This window comes from Piliocolobus tephrosceles, chromosome 20 (genome assembly GCF_002776525.5).
Source record: "Piliocolobus tephrosceles isolate RC106 chromosome 20, ASM277652v3, whole genome shotgun sequence".
NCBI lineage: Eukaryota > Metazoa > Chordata > Mammalia > Primates > Cercopithecidae > Piliocolobus > Piliocolobus tephrosceles.
Window position 1 is genome coordinate 38,378,372 of NC_045453.1, and position 24,171 is coordinate 38,402,542.

The 24,171-nt window shown below is 51.2% G+C and overlaps 1 protein-coding gene across 1 annotated transcript in view; it reads right to left on the reverse strand.

Moving 5' to 3' along the window:
• Window positions 1-1,749: 1,749 nt before the first annotated feature.
• The window catches only part of NINL (ninein like), a 129,594-nt gene continuing 107,172 nt past the window's right edge, over window positions 1,750-24,171 (reverse strand). The window contains exons 17-24 of the mRNA XM_023193474.2: window positions 23,058-24,104; window positions 16,957-17,061; window positions 15,223-15,292; window positions 10,201-10,359; window positions 9,330-9,443; window positions 6,204-6,374; window positions 4,721-4,834; window positions 1,750-2,691 (exon numbers count right to left, since the gene is read on the reverse strand). Of these exons, the coding sequence (XP_023049242.2) occupies window positions 2,500-2,691; window positions 4,721-4,834; window positions 6,204-6,374; window positions 9,330-9,443; window positions 10,201-10,359; window positions 15,223-15,292; window positions 16,957-17,061; window positions 23,058-24,104 (1,972 nt within the window). The 3' untranslated portion in view covers window positions 1,750-2,499. The remainder of the gene's footprint in view (window positions 2,692-4,720; window positions 4,835-6,203; window positions 6,375-9,329; window positions 9,444-10,200; window positions 10,360-15,222; window positions 15,293-16,956; window positions 17,062-23,057; window positions 24,105-24,171) is intronic.

Genomic DNA, 24,171 nt, shown 5'->3' on the forward strand with positions numbered 1-24,171 from the left:
AACATGCCTTTGGTTTACTTTCTCTATTCTTTGTTTTCTATTTCAAGGGTTAACAAATGTTTTCTGTGTATTAGGCTTTCTGGGCCACATGACCTGTTACAGCCGCTCTGTGTTACTGCTGGAGCACGAAGCAGGCATAGGGAACCTGGGTGTAGGGAATCTGTAACTGAGTGTGGCCGTGCCAACCAAACTTAACACAACCGCTCTAGCCTGCAGCATGTCATGGCCAATCTGTTCTGTTCCTTAGTTTCTGCTTTGATCATCATCATCTTCTTTTGGCTTTGGGTTTAATTTGCTCTTCTTTGTTGCATTATTTAAGGTGGAAGCTGAAGTCGCTGACTTGAGGCCTTTCTTCTATTCTAAGCTGGGTGTTTGGTGCTGTGACTTTTCCCCTAAGTAATGATTTCACTTTAGCCCACAAATTTTGATATATTGTGTTTTCATTTCCATTCAATCCAGGATATTTCCTAATTTCCCTTCTTATCTCTTCTTTGCCTCATGGGTTATGCAGCAGTATGTTGTTTCCAAATATTGGGGGATGGATTTTTTTTTCAGGGCACATGTAATAATTTAATTTTTAAATTTTTTTTCACTTTACCTCAGTTTTTATTTTTAATTATACTTTAAGTTCTAGGGTACATGTGTACAACGTGCAGGTTTGTTACATATGTATACATGTGCCATGTTGGTTTGCTGCACCCATCAACTCGTCATTTACATGAGGTATATCTCCTAATGCTATCCCTCCCCCCTCCCACTACCCCACAACAGGCCCCGGTGTGTGATGTTCCCCACCCTGTGTCCAAATGTTCTCATTGTTCAGTGAGAACATGTGGTGTTTGGTTTTCTGTCCTTGAGATAGTTTGCTGACAATGATGGTTTCCAGCTTCATATTGCGGGACAGATTTCTAATTTAATTCCATTGTGGTCACAGGACATACATTGTATGGCTTGAATCTCTGTACTTTTTGAGATTTGCTGGCCCGGAATATGGTCTGTCTTGGTAAGTGTTCGGCTGCATTTGCTTCTGCTGGTGTCGTGTGGTGGGTTCTAGATGTCAGTAGATCGATAATGTTGTTCAGGTCTCCTGGTTACTCCAATGTCGTTACTGCAGCCTCAGACAGAAGCCCAAAGTGAATGAATAAGTGTACTCCTCAATGAGTTTTGACAAATGCATACACCCGTGTAACACAAACTGTATTGGGACTTGTAATAACTGGTAGAACCAGTCCCCATACATTGCTCTTCTTTCTTCGGAGTTTTCCTAATTATTTTGTTTGCTTATTTAGTTTATATGTAAAAACTTTAGAATGCCTTGTCCAATTCTGGGGTTGATTGGGGCATGGAACATCTGTATTTTTATTAGGACTAATTACATTTATCAGTAAACTCTGAAGAACCAGTCAACGTCATGTTGCCAAATCTTCCAAAGAAACAAACTTTCCATCTGTTCCAGGCTTTGTTATCTTTCCACAGTGTGACATTTTTCTCCTGCAGAAAGGAGAAGACATGCCAGCTTTGGGATGGCGGATGCCCCAGGAAGAGGGAGGACGCTGAGAACAGAATAGGCTCCGGCCCTCCACAGTGCTGTGGCAGTGTATTCTGTGTATTCTGTGTATTCTCCACAGTGCTGTGGCAGTGCTGTATTCTTACTACATATGTTGATGGACACATGGGTGTTTTCTTATATAACTATTTTCCTGTATGTTTGAAATATTTTATAGTTTAAAAAATTAAGAAAGTTAGAAGTCAATTTTAATAGAAAAGAATTTATTGCAAATACAGTGACTTTTTATATTACAGCAGTACATTCCAGTCAGCCATATGGCCATAATTTGTATACATTTCAAATATAAAACTATACTTTTTTTTTTTTTACATATAGTACAATTTCCAGTGTGATGACATTTCAATGGGAAAAAGATTGTGCATTTGCAATAAACACCATCATCCCTGAGTCCACAGACAAGGTCCCTGGCGAAGGGGCTTCCCCTCTTTTCTCGCTGGGTTGACGTTCCCAGCGAGTGAAGCCTTTCTGGAATGTGTGTACGCACCCTCCACCAAGAGTTCTAATAACCTAAGCTCAAAGCAGAACAGTGAAATGGCAACACTGTCCAGAGCCCTGATTTTACATTTCAGTCTGACAGCCGGATCAGAAGTAGCACATGGAAAGTGCTGCCCTTAACTACTCACTTAGCTGCTCCTTTGCTGACAGCTCCCAGAATCTGCCTCCAACAAGTGGCAGAACTGGGAATTCTGCCAAGGAAAATTACTCAGGACCGCTAATAAAAACGCAGGCTTTTGCAACATGCGTATTCCCCCAGCCGCCGACCCCGATCTTGCCCAGGGCAGGGCATTAACTGTCTGGGGGGTGAACAAAGAATCCCAATCCTCAGATGTCCCAGGACTCATGGCTCATGACCCACGGAAAACTAAGGCATCACAGTGGCTTAATTTAAAAGATGTGCTTTCGAATGAATCCTGGAAAACAATCCGTCTTTACACAGAGAGGGCAGCAGGGGCAATCCTACTGACGAGTTTGTTGAGAGCGCGAACTTTTTCTTCCAAGATGCGGCTTTGTTTCTCGGCGTCTCGCTGCTTCTCCTCGGTGGCCTGAAGTGCTCTCACCAGGTGGGCATTCTCCACATACAGCTCCTTCAGCAGCAGGTCGGACTTCGTGTTCTTTTCAAACTAGAGAGGGGGGGGAAGCCAATACTTTGCATGAGGCTGGTGGAGAAACGCTATAGATCAGCCTGCTCTCTTTTATCCTCCCACATTTATGCAAACCATAGTTTTGGGCTCTTAGAAATCTGACCCAAGGCCAGGGGTGGGGGCTCACGCCTCTAATCCCAGCACTTTGGGAGGCCGAGTTGGGTGGATCCCAAGGTCAGGAGATCGAGACCATCCTGGCTAACATAGTGAAACCCCGTCTCTACTAAAAAATACAAAAAAAATTAGCCGGGCGAGGTGGCGGGCACCTGTAGTCTCAGCTACTGGGGAGGCTGAGGCAGGAGAATGGTGTGAACCCAGGAGGCGGAGCTTGCAGTGAGCAGAGATCGCGCCACTGCACTCCAGCCTGGGCAACAGAGAGAGACTCCATCTCCAAAACAAAAAGAAAAAAAAAAACTGACACAAATACTGCATTATAATGATAAGTTTTGTTACCCTGGCATGAGAGGAAATTGAGAATCTGCTGGGCTATGTGGTGGAGAAAACTGGAGGCAGCTTTGTGCCATGAAACAGGGACTTCAGGCCAAAATGGACAGTCCTCAAAAGGCCCTGGGATGGTCAGAGTGTGGAATAGGTTCATCTGCGTGTGCTCTACTGGCTGTGATGTCAGCAGGGCCATGAGCCAGGGGAAGCAGGGGAGGAAGCAGCCACAGGACAGGCAGTACTGAGGCCCCGAGCTGTGGCCTGGGCTCAGGGCCAGGGCAGGTGTGCAGGAGCCACAGGATTTAACCAGAAGTCAGGTGTTACTGGCCAGACAGGCAACTGAGGACTGTGGGTATGTGCCAGGGAGAAAGGATGAGAGGGACTGGGGGCACCAGCAGGGGAGGGAGCTGGGCAAGGACGGTGGCCCCAGGGAGGGACTGGGCACCTTCCACAAATGCCTTGTCTAGTTTGGGCTGAGCTCGGGATCCCTCATGTAGACCAAACCATACTGGATCACGATGGAGCAAAAATACTTCTCCAGGTTTTCACATTTCTCTTAATATCTCCTAACAACTGAATGTGGTCCGCGCCAGGCCTCTTCTGTGTGTGCACCCCACACCCGTGGGGTCCACCCACACCCTGTGCCATCAGCCCTCGGGGCACAGCACTGCTGCACGTCAGTTCCCACCTGCTGAGTTAGACTTCGAGCATCCATAGGTCAGGCGAGCTATGGCACCTCATTGTTGGTCTTTGCTCCTTAGAGCAGCCCAAGTGACTTTTTCCCTAGTATGGTTTCTTTTAAAAGATAGATCTTGCCATGCTTTTACTTAAAATCTCCCAATGCTTTCTAACTGCCATTATGATAAAACCCAAACCCCTGACCTTGGCTTCTGGACACACACGACAGGTGCTGCCTACCTGAGCCCTTCCAGTTCACAGCAGCCACGGCGACCTCCTCCGTGGCTGTGCGCTGCCTGGAATGCACCCTCCCTGGGGTCCCCCAGACATGGGAGATGTGTCCATCTCCCACCCAGTGAGCCTTCCAAATGCCACCTGGCCTCTGCTGGGCACACAGCTGGACCTTCCTGTGCTGGTCAGGGGGCATCTGTCCAAATGCTGGCTCTTCAACGTGGCCTTGACCACCCCACCGGCTCCCTCCACCTCTGTTCTCTCATTTTCAGAGCATTCATCATGGCCCGAGGGCATGTATGCTCTACCTCTGTCTCCAGAGGGTCAGGTCCGGCATGTAGGCTCAGCCCTGCTCATCTCGGCTCTACCTAGGAAAGCTTCGACCAGAGGTGCTCGGGGACGCCTGAATGACTCCACGAACAAATGAACGGATGAGCCCTTTCTGAGTGTACGTGAACACCCACAGGACAGATCTTAAAACCATTCCTGAAGGAAAATAAATGCAATGTGCATCTGCAGTGTAGGGTATGCATTTAGTTCCCTGGACTTCTGTGACAAGACAGCAGCCTTTTCCTGTATTAGCTGCCTGCACACCCATAAAAGTAGAGAGCGCTCGGAAGAGGACGCGAGCACGAAAGCAACAGCGCCCATCACTCACCTGCTCCTTCAGCTCATCCACTTTCTCTTGGAGGAGCGTTTCCATATTCTTCAGAATCATCTCCGCCTCTTCTACCCGCTCTTCTGTGGCTTTCAGCTGTTTCTCATGTTCTTCCTGCCATGAAAGAAGGTTGCAGATGGCCAGGCTCATGCCTGTAATCCCAGCACTTTGGGAGGCCGAGGCGGGCGGATCACCTAGGGTCAGGAGTTCAAGACTGACCTGGCCAACATGGTGAAACCCCATCTCTACTAAAAAAAATACAAAATTTAGCCGGATGTGGTGGTGCGTACCTGTAATCCCAGCTACTTGGGAGGCTGAGACAGGGATTCACTTGAACCCAGGAGGCGGAGGTTGCAGTAAGCCAAGATGACGCCACTGCACTCCAGCCTGGCAACAGAGTCAGACTCTGTCTCAAAAAACAAAACAAAACAAAAATATGTTCTGGGCCAGACCACACAGCTTTCCTTTCTCTTTGTCGTTCAGGGAGAATCAGCAGACTCATCTGTCCTCAGAGAACTGGTCCTAGGATTTTAACCATAAATAACTCCAAAGTGAGCTTCCTTCACTGTTAGTGTCTTTTTCTAGGAGGATTCTCCTTAACTTTGTTTGTCAATATTGTAGCGTCACTTAACTTTAGCTTGACCCCTTTGTGTGATGTTACAAGGTTGTTCTTCATTAGAATTTACACTTTACAAACATCAAATGTTACCCACTTTTCAAGTCGTGTGCCAATTCCTTTTCCAGAAGGGTCCCCTGCCCTCTGGCTCCTGATCTCCTGAAGTCTGTCCCTGATGAACTATGAACTATGTTGGGAATTTCAGGCGTGAGTTATTCCCTCAGCCTTTTGAATTAAACTCTTGCACAGGGTACAGCGGTGCCGGGGCCTCTTCAAGTGCTCTAAAAGCACCAACCCATTGACGCCTCCCGATAAGCCTTGAGGTGGACGCCACTGCCAGCAGGACTTGACAGATGAGAAACTGAGGCACAGAGAGGTTCACTTGCCCAAGGTCACTCAGCTGGGAGGTGATGGGCGGGGTCACTCAGCTGGGAGGTGATGGGCGGGATCCCACCCTCCACAGTCCATGCTCGGAGCCACTGTCTCCCATTGCCCACCACCTGCACGGTCCGTGGCACCTGCTGGGCCCGGTCTGTCACCCTCTGCTCTCTGCCTCCGGTCCCTGCTCCCCTGGAACATGCCAAGTATCCCCTACCCCAGGGCCTCTGCTGCTCCCCTGCCACATGGGAGCTGCTCCCTCACCTCCTTCAGGTCTCACCACCTCAGGGGCCACCTGTGAGGCCTTGTCTGGCCACCCTGTTTAAAACCATGCTGCCCCTCTCCCTACAGCCCTCCTCACCATCTGACATGCTACATACGTGACTCACGTATTCACACTTGGGCAGCTTCTGAGTCACTGAGGACTGCTGGGCCCGCCTCACCCTCCTCCTCATCTCGTCAGCCGCCTCTCGCGGCACCCCCACTCACCCGCTGTGCAGCCAGGCGCCTCCCGGCCTGCTCTCCCTGAAGGTTGAGCAGGCGCTGCAGCTCAGCCACACGGTCCTGGGGCACCAGCCGGCTCATCTGCTCCTGCAGCTGCCGGACCTCCTGCGAGTGCTGGGCCTGGGCCTGCCTCAGCCTCAGGTGAGCTCCTTGCACCTGCGTGGGGGAGGGGACACAGCTCTGGTGGGGCTGCTGAGACGTGGCACAGTGGGGCACCCTCTCCATCCAAGGACACCCCCACCCGCAAGGACAAGGAGGGCATGTGCTCCTGAGGATGCAGCAGCACCTGAAGATTTAGAAGGAGCCCATTTCTTTGGAATTCGGACAGCCAGGCTGCTGTCAGCCAGCGCTCCCACAGGGCTAGAATGCAGAAAACGTGTCCATCACCCTCAAAACGGTGACGCTGACTTCCCGTCACTCAGGTTCTGCTGCGTCCAGTGTTAGCTTTCAGCGAACCTCACTGGGGCCTGATTCTTTTCAAACAATGACCCACGCCAGTCCTTTCTTTCAGCGGAGACCCCACACTCTGAAACAGGGCTACACTGGCCACAGGCTGCCCAGACAACACGGACCGCTGAAGGGAAGGTGGGGCCGGGGCTGGAATCCTTGGCAGCGCCTGGTTTCCTGGAGGGCACCGTCTGCTGGAGTCGGGCTGAGTTGTTACGGTAAACTGTGCACCACTATGCCAGCCCCTTTAATTAAGCAGCTCGAGGCAAGATCCAAATACAATTTACATCCAGCCAACTGGAGGCTTCACCAGGATTTCTTTGGCACCTGTAAGAACCGGCCACGCCACCCCTTACTCACTTGAGACCCCACAGACGGAGTGGGAATCACCCTCCATCGGGGGCACGTTTGGGCCGGGCCTGGCATCACCGCATGGTGGAGGAAGAGGGAAGGCAGCGTCCTGTGCCCGCACTGCCAGGCCTGGCTTCCCTTCAGTGGTCCCTGCACTGACTCAGCTGAGCTGGGGGCCCGTCTTGGGGGGCCAGGTCATCACTATAAAGCTCACCCTTCTTCAGGACGGGGGTCACCCCAGAGAGACGCCACCTGCACCCCACATTTTCCAGGCCCTGGGGGGCAGCTTATGGTTTGAGACAGAAAAGGAGGGAAGAACCAGTTCTAAATCGCATCTCTGCCAAACACAGCCTTCTCCCGAAGGCTCATTTCAGACGGTCACTCTGGCTGCTGTCCCCCAGACCTGCGGGACTCCCAGGCGTCAAGCACATCTACCCAACCAGGAAGGCTCTGGCCCCGCACCCCGACTCCCTCGGCTCTGATGCTTACAGGTCCTCAGACTGCACCACCCCCCACCGCCATCCTGGGACCGAACCCCCACGAATTAAGCCCCTCCATAGCATGGCCTGGGTCCAGCCCAAGGGGGCTCTCTGCCCATGGTGGGCAGCCTGTAAACACCCACTGAACAGCCAGCCATCCAGTGCTCTTCATCCCCTTCCTCAGCAACGCGAGACGGGCCACATCTACACACCTTGACAGACACAGGGACAGGGAAAGACGTCCCCAGGGGAGCACTGGAAACAAGGACATTTGTGTTCTGGGTGCTGGAGTGAGGCAGAGCCTCAGACGGGGCATCCTCTCCCACCCTGAGTGCAGCCACCCTTCCTGTCCTTCCCGTGCAGAGGGCCCTGTGGGTCCCCATCCCTTTGCCCTCTGAGCTCCCCTGGGAGACCCTGCACCCTCTGAGCTCCGCTGAAGCCCCATCCCTCCTGTCTGCTCTGGCCTCTGGGGCCTTCCTCCTGAGCCACACATGGGCATGCCAGTGACTGCCCTGGCTTCCCTCCCCCATGGAAACGGTGACCACATCAGCTTCAGGCCCAGCCTCTTGTGGCCACTCTTAGGGAGCCCCGTCTGCCTTTTCCAGAGTGTCCTGAGCTACCCTGGAAGCTCCTAGCTTCCTGATGCTGACTGGAAGCCACTTGCTTTGGGGGAGCGTCTTCCTCTAAATCATGAGGAAGAAGGGGTGACCCACAGGGCTGCAGGACAGACTCGGTGAGGTGCTTCCCGACTGAGAGGCTGGTGGCAGGCATGGCCCCAGGGGTGTGGAATGCTCTCCCGTGGCCCTAGCGGTGCCTCCCAGCGCCAGGTGCTAAGGAAGTGCCGGCCTTTTCAGGTGGTCTTACTCCTCAGCCTCAAAGGACTCGAACTGGCCCAGGCAATTTTCCAGGGTTCCTTCTAGACTCAAAAGTAGAGAAGGGTGCCCCAAATAGGCAGAGCACCTCTGGGAAACTGATAGACTGTAGCTGCAAGGCCAAGAGCCTATGGAAGCCCCAACAGCACCCCAGAAAGCTCTGGGATCCGTGCCCAGCTGACCCCTCTGTGTCTCAGGACGTCTAGGGGGTGCCTCTGCACAGGGCGCCAGGGCCAGCACTGGGGGGACTGGGTGCAGAGGCTCAGCCAAGCCTCACAGGCCGGCAGCACAGCCCGTTTCCTCTGCAGCCCCCAAGCTTCCAAGTGTGTCCACACTGGGCACTCGCCCTCTGGGCACCTCTGGCCGCCACACACCTGCTCTTCTCCTCGCCCTTGAGCCGCCCTCCGCAAGCATCCCCTTAGTCGGCTCCCTCCCTGAGGCCCCTGCTCGGCCGCCCCTGCACACACCTGTCTGTCCCAGACCACGAGCTCCTGCCACCACAGCCCAGCCTCCCGTGTCTGCACCTCCCATGACTCTCCCTGCAGGGCCAGCAGGTGTGGCACCTGGAGGCGTGTACAGAGGCCAGTGTCATGCATGTCCATGAGTGCCCATTTCACCCCACCCCCAGGGCTGGAGCCTGCTGCCTTGGTTCTGATGACACAGTCCCCAGGCTTGCCTCCGGCTCCTCCGTTCTGTGGAGGGCTCACCCACAGCATGGTGACCGCACTCCTTCCCTCGGGAGTAAACTGAGTCACCACTCTTCACGGGGCTTGTGCACAGTCAAACCAACTCTGCACTGGAAGCAGCTTTTTCCTGGGCCCAGTAAGCACGGGACAGCTGTGTCCACGCCAGCCCAACACCTTCTCTGCGCTGGAGGAGGCCTGGCAACACCGTTGGCACTGTGGTGATGCTGCTCCCGGGTGGGACTGGACGCAGTGCCTCCAGCCACCACTCACACCCACCTGGCCTTGACTTTCTTCAAGGGTCTGGGTCAGCTCTGACTGTGACAGTTGCAGGCTCTGATATTCCTGATTCAGGCATTCAAGTTCAACTTTAAGTTTTTGGATTTGGTCACTCTGTTTTTAAAAAATCAATTGCACAAGTCAAGAAGTATCTGAAGAGTCTGGTATGTAATTCGTGCGGAAACCTCAGAAAATTATAGAAAAGAAAAAACATTACAAAATTTAAATCCCCATGAACCCACCAACCAAGGCCAGCTCTGTGTCCTGCAGTCAATCCCCGGCCCCTCCTCTACACACACGCATCTCCCTGGTGACACAGTGTTGGGTGCGCCACGCACTGCAGGAAGCGCCTTCTCCTCACCACAGCGGGAGCGTTTCCCAGGGCATTAATTGTGATTTGCAAACATGGTTTTCAATGGCTGTGCTGTGATCCAGTGACTCCCTCAGCTTCTGTTGGTGACTCGGCAGATTTCATTTCTGCTTTGCTATTATAAACAGCACAGCAAGGAAAATGCTGCAGCTGCATCCTTCCACAAGGCTCTCAGGAACATCCCCACAGGAATCGTGAAGTCAAGGCATGTGGACTTCCTTCAGCCTCTAAGTGTATATTTTGCCAAACTGCCCTCAGGGAATTTTGCACCAATTCCCTCTGTCAGCAGCATGTAAAGCTATTCTGCTATTTTCTTTAGATACTGGGATTTGCCAACACAGCACAGTCCACCTATTTCTCCGAGGCATGCTTGGGAAGTCCCTCACTTCCCTCCAGGCTCCTCAGCGCCTGTCCTGACCTGTTTGCAGCCGCCTCCGCACCCTGCAGCTCCCAGCCTCCAGCAGAGCGCAGATGGAGCTGCCGGCGGCTGAGGCCACCCACCTGCTGCTGCCTGCTGCACGCCATCTCCTCCAGGCTCTGTGTTAACAGCTGAATGGTCACGCGGTGCTCCTCACTTTGGGCCTGGTGGGTAGAAGCCTCCTGTCCCAGTTGAAGAACCCTGTCATTGAGCTGGGATAACTGATCCTTGTAGTTCTGATTCTAGGGGGAACAAGTTTTTAAATACATAAGAAAAAATGTTTTTAATTTTTATTTTATATATATATTTGCCCATCATTGGCTATATTTTTATTAAGTAGTTTTTTGCTTTGTTTTGTTTTTCAAGACAGGCCCTCGCTCTGTTGCCCCAGCTGGACTGCAGTGGCACATTCATGGTTCACTGCAGTCGTGACCTCCTAGGCTCAGGCGATCCTCCCACCTCAGCCACCCAAGTAGCTGGGACCACACGCACACATCACCACTCCCACCTAGTTTTGTTTTTTGGTCAAGACAGGGTCCCTCTGTGTTTCCAAGGCTGGTCCTGAACTCCTAGCCTCAAGGAATCATCCCATCTCAGCCTCCCAAAGTGCTGGGATTACAGGCGTGGGCCACTGAGCCCAGCCCCACCTTGCCCCTAAAATACTTTTAAGCCAGCAGCTCAATTCATATCATTGCAATTGCTCTCAACCAGGTACAGCTTTGCTCCTGAGGAAATCTCTGGCAATGTCTCTAGGTATTTCTGGTGATCACAGCTGGAGATGGAGGAAGCTGCTGGCACCAACGGCATGGGGGCACTCGACACCCTACAACGCAGATATCTGGCCCCAAACGTCACCAGTGCCGAGGACAGGAAGCCTGCTCCAGCCCCTAGGAGAAACACACACACATCTAGGCCAACAGAGCAGAGTAGATGCCATGACCATCCAAACCACTGTTTGGAACACCTTTCACGTTTTTCTCATTTCCTCCACGATTATTTTAATATATTTAAAAATATACGGCAATTTGAACGAAAACGCAACCTATTAAACTTGAGGTATATGAATCCCTTAAGTCTCCTCTGATCTCCGTCACTGAACACACAAGCGTAGCTCTTGGCAGGGTACATGGGTTCAACAAATGGTATGTTTTGCTTTTTCTCAATAGCACCCCCCATAGATAGTGGATTTCAGCAAGCGTTCAGCGGGTGAACGTGTGAGGGCACCGCGCAGTGAAACAGTGGCAGGAAAGCGGCCCTGCGGTCTGGACCACGGAGGCTCTGCTGTCTGCAGTCACCTGTCGGGAACATCTTCATGCAACCACATTTCTGCTTGCTTGTTTTTTCCCACCACAGCTCTTGGGGGTTCGGAGCGATGTCCTCTGACCCACTCCCAGCACAATCGACCACGTACACGTCACCTTCCCAGAGTGACGCCAACAACCACTGCCTTTGCTTTTATAGGTTTTACAGGCACGTAAGAAAACTGGGACGTTGTTTCCATTTGGATTTACTCAAGATTAGGGAGTCCACAAATTTTTCTCATGCAATTCTTTGCAAATTAACCTCACCTCATCCCTTCCCTAGAACCTCGAGCCTGAGGTTAAGAGAAGCTTCCACCACAACACAAGTGTGGGGCAGTTACGTCTGGCATAGAGCTCACGTGTTCTATGACATTTCATTGTGAAAATCAGAATTGTTTTAATACGGACGCACATTCACCTTGCCCTCTAAAGACAGCCTTGATTTCATGAGTAGAAATGGAATCTTCCTTCAGTTCTTGAGGTAAACACAATAGTGGATTTTCTTCTATTCACCTTTAACATTTAAACCCTTTATTTGGTGGCTGGGTGTGGTGGCTCATGCCTGTAATCCCAGTGCTTTGGGAGGCCGAAGTGGAAGGTCAGGAGTTTGAGACAAGCCTGGCCAACATGGCGAAACCCCATCTCCACTAAAAATACAAAAATTAGCCGGGCTTGGTGGCGCATACCTGTAATCCCAACTACTTGGGAGGTTGAGGCAGGAGAATCAGTTGAACCTGGGAGGCAGAGGTTGCAGTGAGCTGACATTACACCACTGCACTCCAGCCAGAGTGACAGAACAAGATTCCATCTCAAAACAAACACACACACAAAAAAACTCTTCATTTGGAAATAATTTCAGACTTGAACAGTGGCAAGACTAGAACATGACCACGGAAACCTACCTGCCTTCCATCCCGGCTCCTAGTCGACAACACCCCCCACGATCTGCTTTGCCCCCCTACACACACAGGCGCACACATGATGCCTTCCCTCCTCCACAGCTGCCTGCCTCCCAGGGACAGCAGCGTCACGCGGCTACTGTGCAGCTACTGCTTCAGGACAGTGGCTTCCATGTCCCCACACTTCATTTTGTCAACGAGCCTGGCAGCATCCTTCCGGGCACAGGATCAGCCGGGCCCTGTCCTGTTGTGTCAGCCTCCTCAAATGTGCAATGTCTCCTCAGCCTCTGTCTCTCGTAACTTTGACATTTTTTGACAAATACGGTTCCGTCCCCTCCCATTTGGGGTTTGTCTGGTGCTTCCTTGGGACTGGGGTGACAAGTTCCTGGGCAGATGCTGTGCAGGGAGCTGCATCAGGAGGCAGAGGTGCTATCTGCTCCTGGTGGCGTTCACGCTGGCCACCTCTTAATTTCGAACTTGCACTGATCTGGCTTTCACTGCAGAAGCCAGCATGAGATGTCAGCAGTTGTCTCCTGGCCGTGTGTTAAAACAAATGACATCTGTGTCAAATATGTTCACTCTGCATCTGCTCCAGCCTTTAGGCCTAACTTCCAGTTTACAAGACAGACAAGTGACACACGACCAGAGTAGCCTACACTCTCAGAAAACAACTGGACAGATCCAGATGTGGGATGGCCCATGGGACCACTACCTGGGCTCTTCCAAAAGTCAGTGTCATGGGGAAAAACAGGTCTTCCAGATCAAAACACCAAAGCGACCCTGCAGGGGATGTGTTGTCCAAAGAAGCCTCCAGCAGCTTCTTCCATGCCACGTCCTCTTCTGCCACGTGACCTGAACACTTACCCATCAGAGAGGCCTCTCCGCAGCTCCAGGGAATCAGTGGGAATAACGTGGAGTGACTTCTGAGGAGGGCTTGGGAGCCGTGCCTCCCACCAGCTGCCCTGGAACACTAGCTCCCTGACACCCCCCATGACACTCCCTCTAGGTCCAGCCCCATGAGGAGAGGCCCCAGACAGACATGAGCAAAAGGGGTCCCCAGACGACTCTAGCCCGGGCCATTAGGTAACCCCAGCTGTCCAGCCTTCCCAGCTGAGGCCCCGCATCACAGAGTAGGGATGGCTCTCCAGGCTGTTTGTCTGAATGCCTGACCCACAGGTGCCATGAATGCACTCTAGTGGCTGGTTTATGCCAATAAGTTGATCTGATAGCTAAACACGGCTGAACAGAGGCATAGTTACACACAGTGTGGCACCCCCAGCTGCATCCTACTGTCAGAAAACTTACTGTACAGAACACCTTTTAATAACTGGAGAAATGAGAATATGGTCTGAATACTGATATAAGGTAACTACTGCTAAATTTCTTAAGTGTGACAGCATTCCTTCAATGTGGCAAGGCAGGAGATGCACTTCCTTTTAAGAGATGCCTGTTGAAATATTGAGGAGTGGAGTATCATGACATTTGGAACTTATTTTCTATTATTATTATTATTATTATTAGAGACAGGGTCTCACTCTGTCACTCAGGCTGGAGTGCAGTGGTATGATCTCTGCTCACTGTAGCCTCAACCTCCCAGGCTCAAGCCATCCTCCCACCTCAGCCTCCCAAGTAGCTGGGACTACAGGCACATGCCAGCACACGCGGCTGATTTTTCTCTTTTTTTGTGGAGATGGGGTTTTGTCACGTTGCCCAGGTTGGTCTTGAACTCCTGGGCTCAAGTGATCCGCCCACCTTGGCCTCCCAAAATGCAGGGATTATAGGTATGAGGCACCGCACCCAGCCTACAACTTATCTTCAAATGGTTCAGAACACACACACACACACACACACACACACACACACACGTACAAGTGAAATATATAGATATCAACAGAACTAAAGTGCACGCGGCAATGTCGGTAACAGTTGCATCGATGTTGTGGTAGGTTGGTATATGGGTGATCACTGTATATTGTTTCAACTTTCCTGTGTTTAAATTTTTTCATGATAAAATTTTTGGGGTAAGCAGGGTACACTGGCTCACACCTGTAATCCCAGCAATTTGGGAGGCTGAGGCCGGCGGATAGCTTGAGGTCAGGAGTTCAAGACCAGCCTGGCCAACATGGTGAAACCCTGTCTCTACTAATAATACAAAAATTAGCCAGGCATGGTGGTACACGCCTGCAATCCCAGCTACCCGGGAGGCTGAGGCAGACGAATTGCTTGAACCTGGGAGGTGGAGGTTGCAGTGAGCCGAGATCACGCCACTGTACTCTAGCCTGGGTGACAGTGATGATGAGTCTCGAAAAAAAAAAAAAAATCCAAAATCTGGGGAGTGTCCAGGCACAGTGTTTGACACCTATAATCCCAGCACTTTGGGAGGCCGAAGCTGGAGGACTGCGTGAGGCCAGGAGTTTGAGAGCAGCCTTGGCAACATAGTGAGACCCCGTCTCTACTAAAAACACAAAAGATGAGCTCAGCATGCCGGCGTGCGGCTCCCCAGGCGGGTCATCTCCACAAGCAGCTGGGCCTCGGGCCAGTGCAGAGCCTCAGGCACTCACAACACAGACAGTGCCTGCCTGCCAGTATCTGTGAGAAGCTGCTCACAGTTTCTAGATCAAAACACCAAAGGGACCCTGCAGGGGATGCCTGTGGTCCCGACTACCGCGTGCCACATGATTCTGAACATTCTTGGGACCACCAGCAGATCTGACTGGGGCAGGGGTCTTCACAGCCACACTCAGTTCCTGACTTTGATGACGCCTGGGGGCCGGTCAGCAACTCATTCTCAAGTCTTTTAGAAGAATGTTCTCCACTTCCTTTTGTAAGTTTAAAACGCTTTCAAAATAATAAAAAAAAGGAAGGGTGGCATGAGCTAGCTCCATGCCAGGCATCGATACATCACCTGTCTGTTGAGCACCTCCATCTCAGAGCAGGCCTTTTCCTTGTCTTTCTTTAGAACCTCCATTTCCTTCCTATTGAAGAAGCACAATTAACAGTGATGCCACTTGTGACCAACCAGTGCCTTCTTTCCTGGTCAGCACCCAGGGTAAGAGCAGCATGCGGGTTTGCAGCCACAGCACAGACGCCCACACCTGCCCCTGGCATTCTCCAGCCCCTCTTGGTCCCTGCTATTGCCGCTGCTAATGATGATGACGATCCCATCCTCCGTGGTTTGTCCCAAACCACGAAGACTTTAGGAATGTGAAACTCTCGGATGACTAGAGAGCTGTGCTAATCTACACTGCCAGCATTGTAAGAACGCAAACCCTGCATGACATTCCTCAATCAAATACGTGAATATTTCTTTTGTGAAACATGTAACAGTTCACACTCAGCAGAGTGAGTAGAGACTGAAACAGCCTGGCATCTCCGGAGGCATGCCATCAGCGGGGTCCTGACAGACTCAGGAAACCCAGAGAAAAAATGGTTTCTAAAGGAAAACAAGCTTTGAGATTTCAGAAGTGCTGTCATAGAAGGGCAATCCTTGGGTACCTGCTTGGGACTCGCTACTTTAATCACCACAGCAATTCTGTCATTTCAGAATTACTGTCTAGGAGAGCTAGGCTCACCTTGAGATGCATACTTGGAGAAAAAAAGGCCAAACAGTTATCCTTGGATATGGCTACAGTAGTGACAGCAGAAAGCCACCCTCCCCAGAACACACATTCTCTCTTCTTCAGTCCCAGCCCTTCCCCAGCTTGCACTGAGGGGACACTCCTGCTGTGTCCCCAGACTCTCGCTGATGAATGCCCCCTGCTCTGTCCCGCTGACTCTGACGGGCACCTCCCTGCTCAGTCCCTCGACTCTCACTGATGGGTGCCCCCCGTCCAGTCCCCCAGCTCTCACTGGTGGCCTCTCTGCCTGCTTCCACCGACTCATTGGTGACCTCCCTGCCCTGTAACCCCTGACTCTCACTGGCGGGCGCCCCCTGCCCTGTCCCCTTGTCCTGACTTTCACTGGTGGGCGCCCCCTGCCCTCTCCCGACTCTCATTGGTGGGTGCTCCCTTGCCCTGTCCCCTGACTGACTCTCACTGGTGGGCGCCCCCCTGCCCTCTCCCGACTCTCACTGGTGGGCGCCCCCTGCCCTGTCCCCCGACTCTCACTGGTGCCCCCATCCCATCCTCTCTTGCCTCAGTGCTCAGGTTCCTGACCCTCCCCACACACGTCCCCTCCCCCAGCTCTTGTTCACTGAAATAGATAAACCAATGACCCTCCGAGGAAGGCAGAGCTGAAACTGTTATCAGGAGAGGATCCTAGGAGCACCTCTGACCCCTACAAACACTGTTGTGGCCTCCCCCAACCCCTAAGTGTGACGTGGAGCATCTCCGTGGGGTGAGCAGCGCCCGTGCTGGTGCTGGGGCTCTGCTCGCAGTCCCGACCATGCTGCGGGTGCTCTGCCCCACTTCCCACACCAAGGAGCTGGGGTGTTCAGGTGCCGCCCACACGAGGAAGGAGCCCAGAGCCTCCCACGTCTGCCGAGTCATTCAGAAGTTAACAAGGCTCACAGTTTAGGGTTTTCTGAAATGCAGGGCTAATCTGAGAACACTTCCCATGGTCTATATGGAGACTGCATAAGGTCACCCTATGGAGGGCAAAACGCACCCCCAGAAGGTCTGGGTGGGGCCGTGGCCCTTACCTCTGTGCATTGTGAGTGCTTTCTGCAGCTTCAAGCTCTTGCCGAACCCTTCCCAGGTCGTTTTTCAACAAGGCGTTTTCTTCGGAAAGTCTATGGAACTCCAGTCTGCGTAAAAATTGAGAAAAGACCGGTGAGCACCTGGGAAGCCACATGCGGTCGCGGAGAGACTGGCTCTGCAGCAGGGAGTCCTGAGAACTGTGCGTCCCCATCTCCCCGTCCCTGGAGGTGGCGCCAGACACCCTTCCTTTCCCTCTTCCTGTACCAGGTGTTACCGTCTTGGATATCTCGTGAGCCAAGCCACAGCAAACGAAGCTCTTAGCTTCTAAACTGCCACGCTGTCAAGTCACAAATGCACTCAGAACCTTGGGTTTTGCTTATGCTGAGATTATAGCTGACCTGCTCCTGCATCTGTGGCCTCTCACCAAACACGTGTGTGTCCTGGGTGCCAGTGCTGGGTGTGAGTTCTCAGGTACTGCAGGGTACTCATCCCTGGCAGTGAACCCAGGGTGGAGCTAAGAAACACAGGAATCAGAAGGCCAAGATATACGGGAAATCTTTGCTAGGTGAATCTCAAAGTGGGAAAAGGCAGGGATAGACAGCCACTATGTGAACCAAGTCTGCCTGGGGCCGTCTTTGTTCTCTGACAACTCAGAGAGTCCCTGCTTGGGTAATGCTATTGATTTGACAGAGGAAGATGGCAATTTGCCAATGAAGATCACTAATGGGAGCCAGGTGTGGCGTCATGCATCTGTAATCCCAGCTACTGGGGAGGCTGAGGCAGGAGGACTGCTTGAGTCCAGGAGTTTGAGACCCTCCTGGGCAACACAGTGAGACCCTGTCTTTAAGAAAAAACAAAAAGATCACCAATGAAGTAGCTTAAGACCCCTACTTGCAACCCAGAGAATGCATTCTTAATACTGACTGGTAAGGATAACGTTTATTCCCCAAATAGGTCTCTATATGGTACTAGCTTCTTATTTTTTCAGTCTGAAAATACTGAAAGCCACATGATCTCACCATGTTCACTTCATGTATTTTTTTTTTCTTTGAGATGGGATCTCATTCTGTCACCCAGGCTGCAGTACAGTGGCACAATCATGGCTCACTGCAGCCTTGAACTCCTGGGCCCAGGAGCTGGGACTATAGTAGGCATGCGCCACCACACCTGGATAATTTTTGTTGTGGTTGAGATGGGGTCTCGATATGTTGCCCAGGCTGGTCTTGAATTCCTGGTGATCCTCTCACCTAGGCCTCCCAAAGTGCTGGGATCACAGATGTAAGCCACCATGCCTAGCCCGCTTTATGTATTATGCTTATAATAGTAAACATAAGTTCTTCTTCATATGCCTTCATTTTATCTCATGAGGAACTAAAGACAAAAATAAATAGAAGTCACTGGAATTAAAAGCAGCAAAGGGTTTCAAGCAGGAGAGTTCTGTGTTTTTAAACTATCACTCTGGCTCCAGAATAGAGAACAAGTTGATGCAAAGCTGAAAGCTGAGGGGTGCCCCACCCCATCCCCCACACGACGGCCAAACAACTAGATCCTGCGCAAAGCTGATCGTAACCTCTGTGACTGTCTTCATGAAAAGAAAAGGTAACCTGCAACAAAATCCTGGAAGCTGAAACCAACGCGGTGAGCATTATGCAATACAAAGCTGTGGGGACCCTGCAACCAATGTCTATGTCAGCACTACTATCAGCAGAATGCAGAAGCTGCACTGTGGACACCTGCACCAGTCAGGGCCCTGCAAGGAGGTTCAGATGGTTCCAGATTAGCAGCCTCCCACTTCTCTGCAAAAGCAATAGCATCCCATATAAGGCTCTTTACATTCCCAGAGATTAACATCAAGCAAATAGGAGCTCACAATAGAAGATCACCATAACATACATGGAGCAAAGCCACCCATAAAGGACAGCAGAAGCCAGAAGCCAGAATTCAATCCCCTAGAAACCGCAGGTATTGGAATTATTAGACACAAACTAAAAATAAGTGTTATGAAATGTTTACATAAATAAAAGGTGGAAACAAACAATGAACAAGCAACAAGAAACTATTGACAATGATCAGACAGGACCAAACAGAATTTTTAGAAATGAACAAAAAGTCAACGTCAAAATAAAAACTCATGGAATGAGTTAAATAGCAGATTACACAGAGCTGAAAGAAAGAAATACCGACCTGGAACACAGAGGTATGTAAAAAATATCCCAAATGTGATATAGACAGAAGACGGAAAATATAAAAGAGAGGTTGAGAAATAAAGTAAAATGCTTTAACATTCATATGTCTAATTGAAGAAAACAGTGGGAGGAAAGGCTATACACACACACACACATATACACACATATATATAAACACACACATATATATATATATATATTTTGAGACAGAGTTTTGCTCTTGTTGCCCAGGCTGGAGTGCAGTGGCGCAATCTTGGCTCACCACAACCTCCGGAGAGGCAATATTTTAATAGTGATGGCTGAGAGGTTTTCATGAGATACCAATGCAATCCATACATTCAACAGAGAAAATGTTTCTTTTCTTTTTTTTCTTTTGCTCTGCCACCCAGGCTGGAGTGCAGTGGTGCAATCTCAGCTCACTGCAGCTTCAACCTCCCAGGCTCAAGTGATCCTCCCATCTAGCCTCCCAAATAGCTGGGACCACAGGTGCGTGCCACAATGTGTGACTAATTTTTCTTAAGTTTTTGTAGAAACAGTCTCCTTATGTTGCCCAGACTGATCTTGAACTCCTGGGCTCCCAAAGTCCTGGGATTATAGGTATGAACCACCGTGCCTGGCTGGGACAGTATTTTCCAAGTAGAATGAACAAAAAGAAAACTACGCCTCTACCCACAACACAACAATCCCATTTCTAGGTATGGCCTAACATAATGCTCCAAAAGACACAACGCAAGAACGTTCAGTGCAGTTCCATTTGTGAGAGCCAAAAACTAGGAACTACCCAAATGCCCATCAACAGGAGAAAATAATAAATTGTGGTATGTTCACACAACAGAATACCACATAGCAATGCAAATGTATGAACTACAGCAACAACACAGATGAATCGCACAACCAGGTTGAGCCAAGAAAGTCAGACACAAAAGAGTACACGCTGCATGATTCCTCTCCGTAAAGTAAAAAAACAAGCAAATTGAATCTATGCTGTAAGAAGTGGTTACCCCTGGGGACTCTGGTGAATTCCATCTCTAGTTCTGGGCGCTGGTAACACACATGTGTTCAATTTGTTGACAGTTCTCCTAATTGTACATATATATGTATTTTCTTATGTGTATCACACTTTAATAAAAAGTTAAAAAGAGGCTGGACATGGTGGCTCACACCTGTAATCTCAAGGAGGATCCACTTTGGGAGGCTGAGGCCAGGAGTTTGAGACCAGCCTGGGCAAAATAGTGAGACTCTATCTCTACAATACATAAATAAATAAATAAATAAATAAATAAATAAATAAATAAATAAAATAAAAAGTGGCCAGGCGTGGTGGCTCAGGCCTTATGTAATTCCAGTACTTTGGGAGGATGAGGCAGGCAAATCACTTGAGGCCAGGAGTTCAAGACCAGCCTGGCCAACATGGTGAAACCCTGTCTGTAGTAAAAATACACACACACACACACAAATCAGCTGGGAGTGGTGGTGGGCACCGGTAATCCCAGCTACTTGGGAGGCTGATGCAGGAGAATTGCTTGAACACGGGAGGCAAAGGTTGCAGTGAGCTGAGATTATACCACTGCACTCCAGCCTGGGAAACAGAGAGAGACTTCATCGCAAATAAATAAATAAAATAAAAATAAATAAATAAAAATAAAAAGTTAAAAAGAAAGAAATGCACAGCAAAGAAAAACCACTAAAGATAAAGGTCTCAGAAGTAGCCAGAGCACAAAAGTCAGATACCTACTATGGATGGCACAATACTGGCCTCTAACGGAGACTACGTGACATTACACAGCAGGCGGACTGAAGGCTGTTCATTCTCTGACTGTAGATTACCCTGGATTCTCCAGAGGAACCCAAGGTAATCACGAGGGTCCTTAGAGGGAGAAAGCGGAGGCAGAAGAGTCAGTGTTGGAGTGAGGTGATGTGAGGAGGACTTGGCCACCCAGGGCTGGCTTCCAGGATGGAAGGACGCCTCAAGCCAAGGCCGCTGGAGAAGGCGAGGCAGGCAGCTCCCCTCGGGCCCTCTGGATGGCCCCACAGCCCTGCCAGCATCTCACTCCAAGCCCAAGGAGACCCTTTCCTCTTCCAACCTCCAAAACTATAACATTGCACTTTTGTGCCTTGTTAAGCCACCAAGTCCATGGAAGGAAGAGCAGACGGATCAAGGGCCATTCACATTCACGCGGCATCAGCAACCAGGTCTCTGACACGGAGAGAAGATATTCCAAGGGCAGAAAGGCGGCCCTTTAATGGCTAACCTAGATTTGTGTCCCTAAGAATACTGTCTTACAAAAATGAAGGAACATTTAAGACACTTTTCAGATAAGCAAAAACAGGAAATTTACTACAAACAGAGTTTCACTAAAGGAATTTCTTTTTTCTGAGATGGAATCTCGCTGTCACCCAGGCTGGAGTGCAGTGGTGTGATCTTGGCTTACTGAAACCTCTGCCTCTCGGGTTCAAGCAATTCTCCTGCCTCAGCCTCCTGAGTAGCTGGGACTACAAGTGTGTGCCACCATGCCCAGCTAATTTTTGTATTTTTTTTTGGAGACAGAGTTTCGCTCTTGTGGCCCAGGCTGGAGTGCAGTGGCGTGATCTCAGCTCACTGCAACTTCCGCCTCCCAGGTTCAAGTGATTCTCCGGCCTCAACCTCCCAAGTAGCTGGGATTACAGGTGCATGCCACCACACTAATTTTTGTATTTTTAGTAGAGACGGGGTTTCACCACATTGGCCAGGCTGGTCTCGAACTTCTGACCTCAGGTGATCCACCCACCTCGGCCTCCCAAAATGCTGGGATTACAGGTGTGAACCACCACGCCCCAGCTGTTACGAGGTTTTAAATTCCTGATTCCTGGTGGTGCACGCCTATAATCCCAGCTACTCAGGAGGCTGAGGCAGAAGAATCACTTGAACCCGGGAGGCAGAGGTTGCAGTGAGCTGAGATAGCGCCACTGCACTCCAGCCTGGGCCACAAAGCGAGACTCTGTCTAAAAAAACAAAAAACAATAAAACCTCATAACAAAGCCCAGGAGCTGATGGCTTCACTGGTGAATTCTACCACTTAAAGAAGAACTTCTACCACCTCTTCTCAAACTCTTCCAAGAACTGAAGAGAAGGGAACACTTCCAAACTCATTTTATGAGGCATTACTTGATACCAAAGCCAGGCAAGGGCACTACAGACCAAAAAAGAAAACTGCAGACCAATCCGTTATGATGCAAAAATTGATGCTAAAATCCTCAACAAAATACTAGCAAAAAGTTATTGTTTAATGGGTATACAGCTTCTGCTGGGAACAACAATGAAAAAGATTTGGAAGTGAGGGCTGTGCGCAGTGGCTCACGCCTGTAATCCCAGCACTTTGTGAGGCCAAGGCGGGCTGATCAGCTTTGAGGCCAGCCTGGCTAACATGGTGAAACCCCCTCTCTACTACAAGTACAAAAATAGGCCAGGCTTGGTGGCAGGCGCCTGTAATCCCAGCTACTTGGGAGGTTGAAGCACAAGAATATCTTGAATACAGGAAGCGGAGGTTGCAGTGAGCCGAGATAGCGGCACTGCACTCCAGCACCAGCAACAATGCAAGACTATGTTGTTGTTTTTTTTAAAAAAAAAAAAAAAAAAAAAAAAGGCAGCAGGAACTTCCTAACACCAAAGGCGGGACACCAGGGCAGTCAGAGCTGCCCCCAAAAGGCCGTCCTGCCCTCTCTCAGCCCAATGGTAAAGCACCAGATGACCGTGGGATTCCGGAACGGGGCTGGGCTCACAACTCCTACTCAGGCGGAAGGGCTACACAGCCCCCATCAGGGGCTGCGAGCTTGTCGGCAGAAAGCGCCATGCAGCACCATTAGCAACAGGGGTCAGTGGGTTAGTTCTGCTTTTTTAGTTTTAAGTTCTTAGTTTTAAGAACGAGTAGAAGCCAAACCTGTCATTCTCTCTCAAATCTACATGTTTCTCCAGAGCCCGGACGACGTCTTCCAGATGTAGAAGTTTGGTTTCCATGTCATCCTTCTCTCTCTCCAGCGCTATTTTGGTCTCTCCCTCTTCCGGGACGGCAAGCTGCTCCTGCCCGGAACCCCGCGGGTCCGCGAGCTGGAGGTGGGATGGCAAGGACCCTCTCCTGGCGACCTCCGCTCTGTGCTCCTGGTACGCAGACTCCAGGGCGCCCTCGGCCCGGGCCTGCTCCTCCGAGGCCTGCCCCTGGGTGCCCCTGCTCCAGCTTCGCCCTCGCTCTTCCTGAATGGCCTGTGGACTCTCAGCCTGTCCCCTGCACGAAGCGGCCGGGCTCAGGGGTGACTCCCACATCCGTGGCTGGGTTTGCGAGGCGTCCCCCTCTGTTCCCAGCAGAGGCAGCTCCCGGGGTCCAGGCTGCTCCAGCCCCGCGGGCACACCGAAAAGCTCTGGCTCCTCTGGGACAGTCCCCCAATCCACCCCACAGGGCTGTACGTGTGACCACCTCTCTGAAAGCCCGTGGGATGCCGGGGCAGGGGCGGGGCCCGGGCTCTTCGTGGCTTCCGCGTCCTGGGCTTGCCTGCAGCGAGACCCGGCTCCTGCCGCCTCCTCCGACTCTCCGCCATCGCCTGGGGCCAGCCAGGCCAGTGGCCGCTCCCCATAGCACGGGCTCAGTGGCAGGAGGCCCCGTGCCCCCTCCTGGCCACTTCGTGCCACCAGCCCTTCTTTTGGTAGGGCCCCCAGCATGTCTGCTTCCCGGGAGAGCCCGTCCACTTGCTTCCCACCGGCAAGCTCCAACTCCTCGTCCTCGAGGGCCAACGATGCGCACATCTGGGCGCCCTTCTCGCTCGCACACGGCTGCAGCTTCAGTGCACTCTCCACGTTCAGCTGCTCCGACCTCGGGCTCCCGTGTGGCAGGGGTCCCTGCAGCGGCTCCTCCAGCTCCAACGTCAGGTCTCTGCGGGCGGGGAGGGCTCTCAGCCCCAACAGCTCTCCGCTCAGCTCCGCCTCGGCCTCTCTCCTGCAGAAATAGAACCCTCACACACCACAGCCCTGCCTCCCCCAGCCCCTCTCTCGGGTTTGAAAAG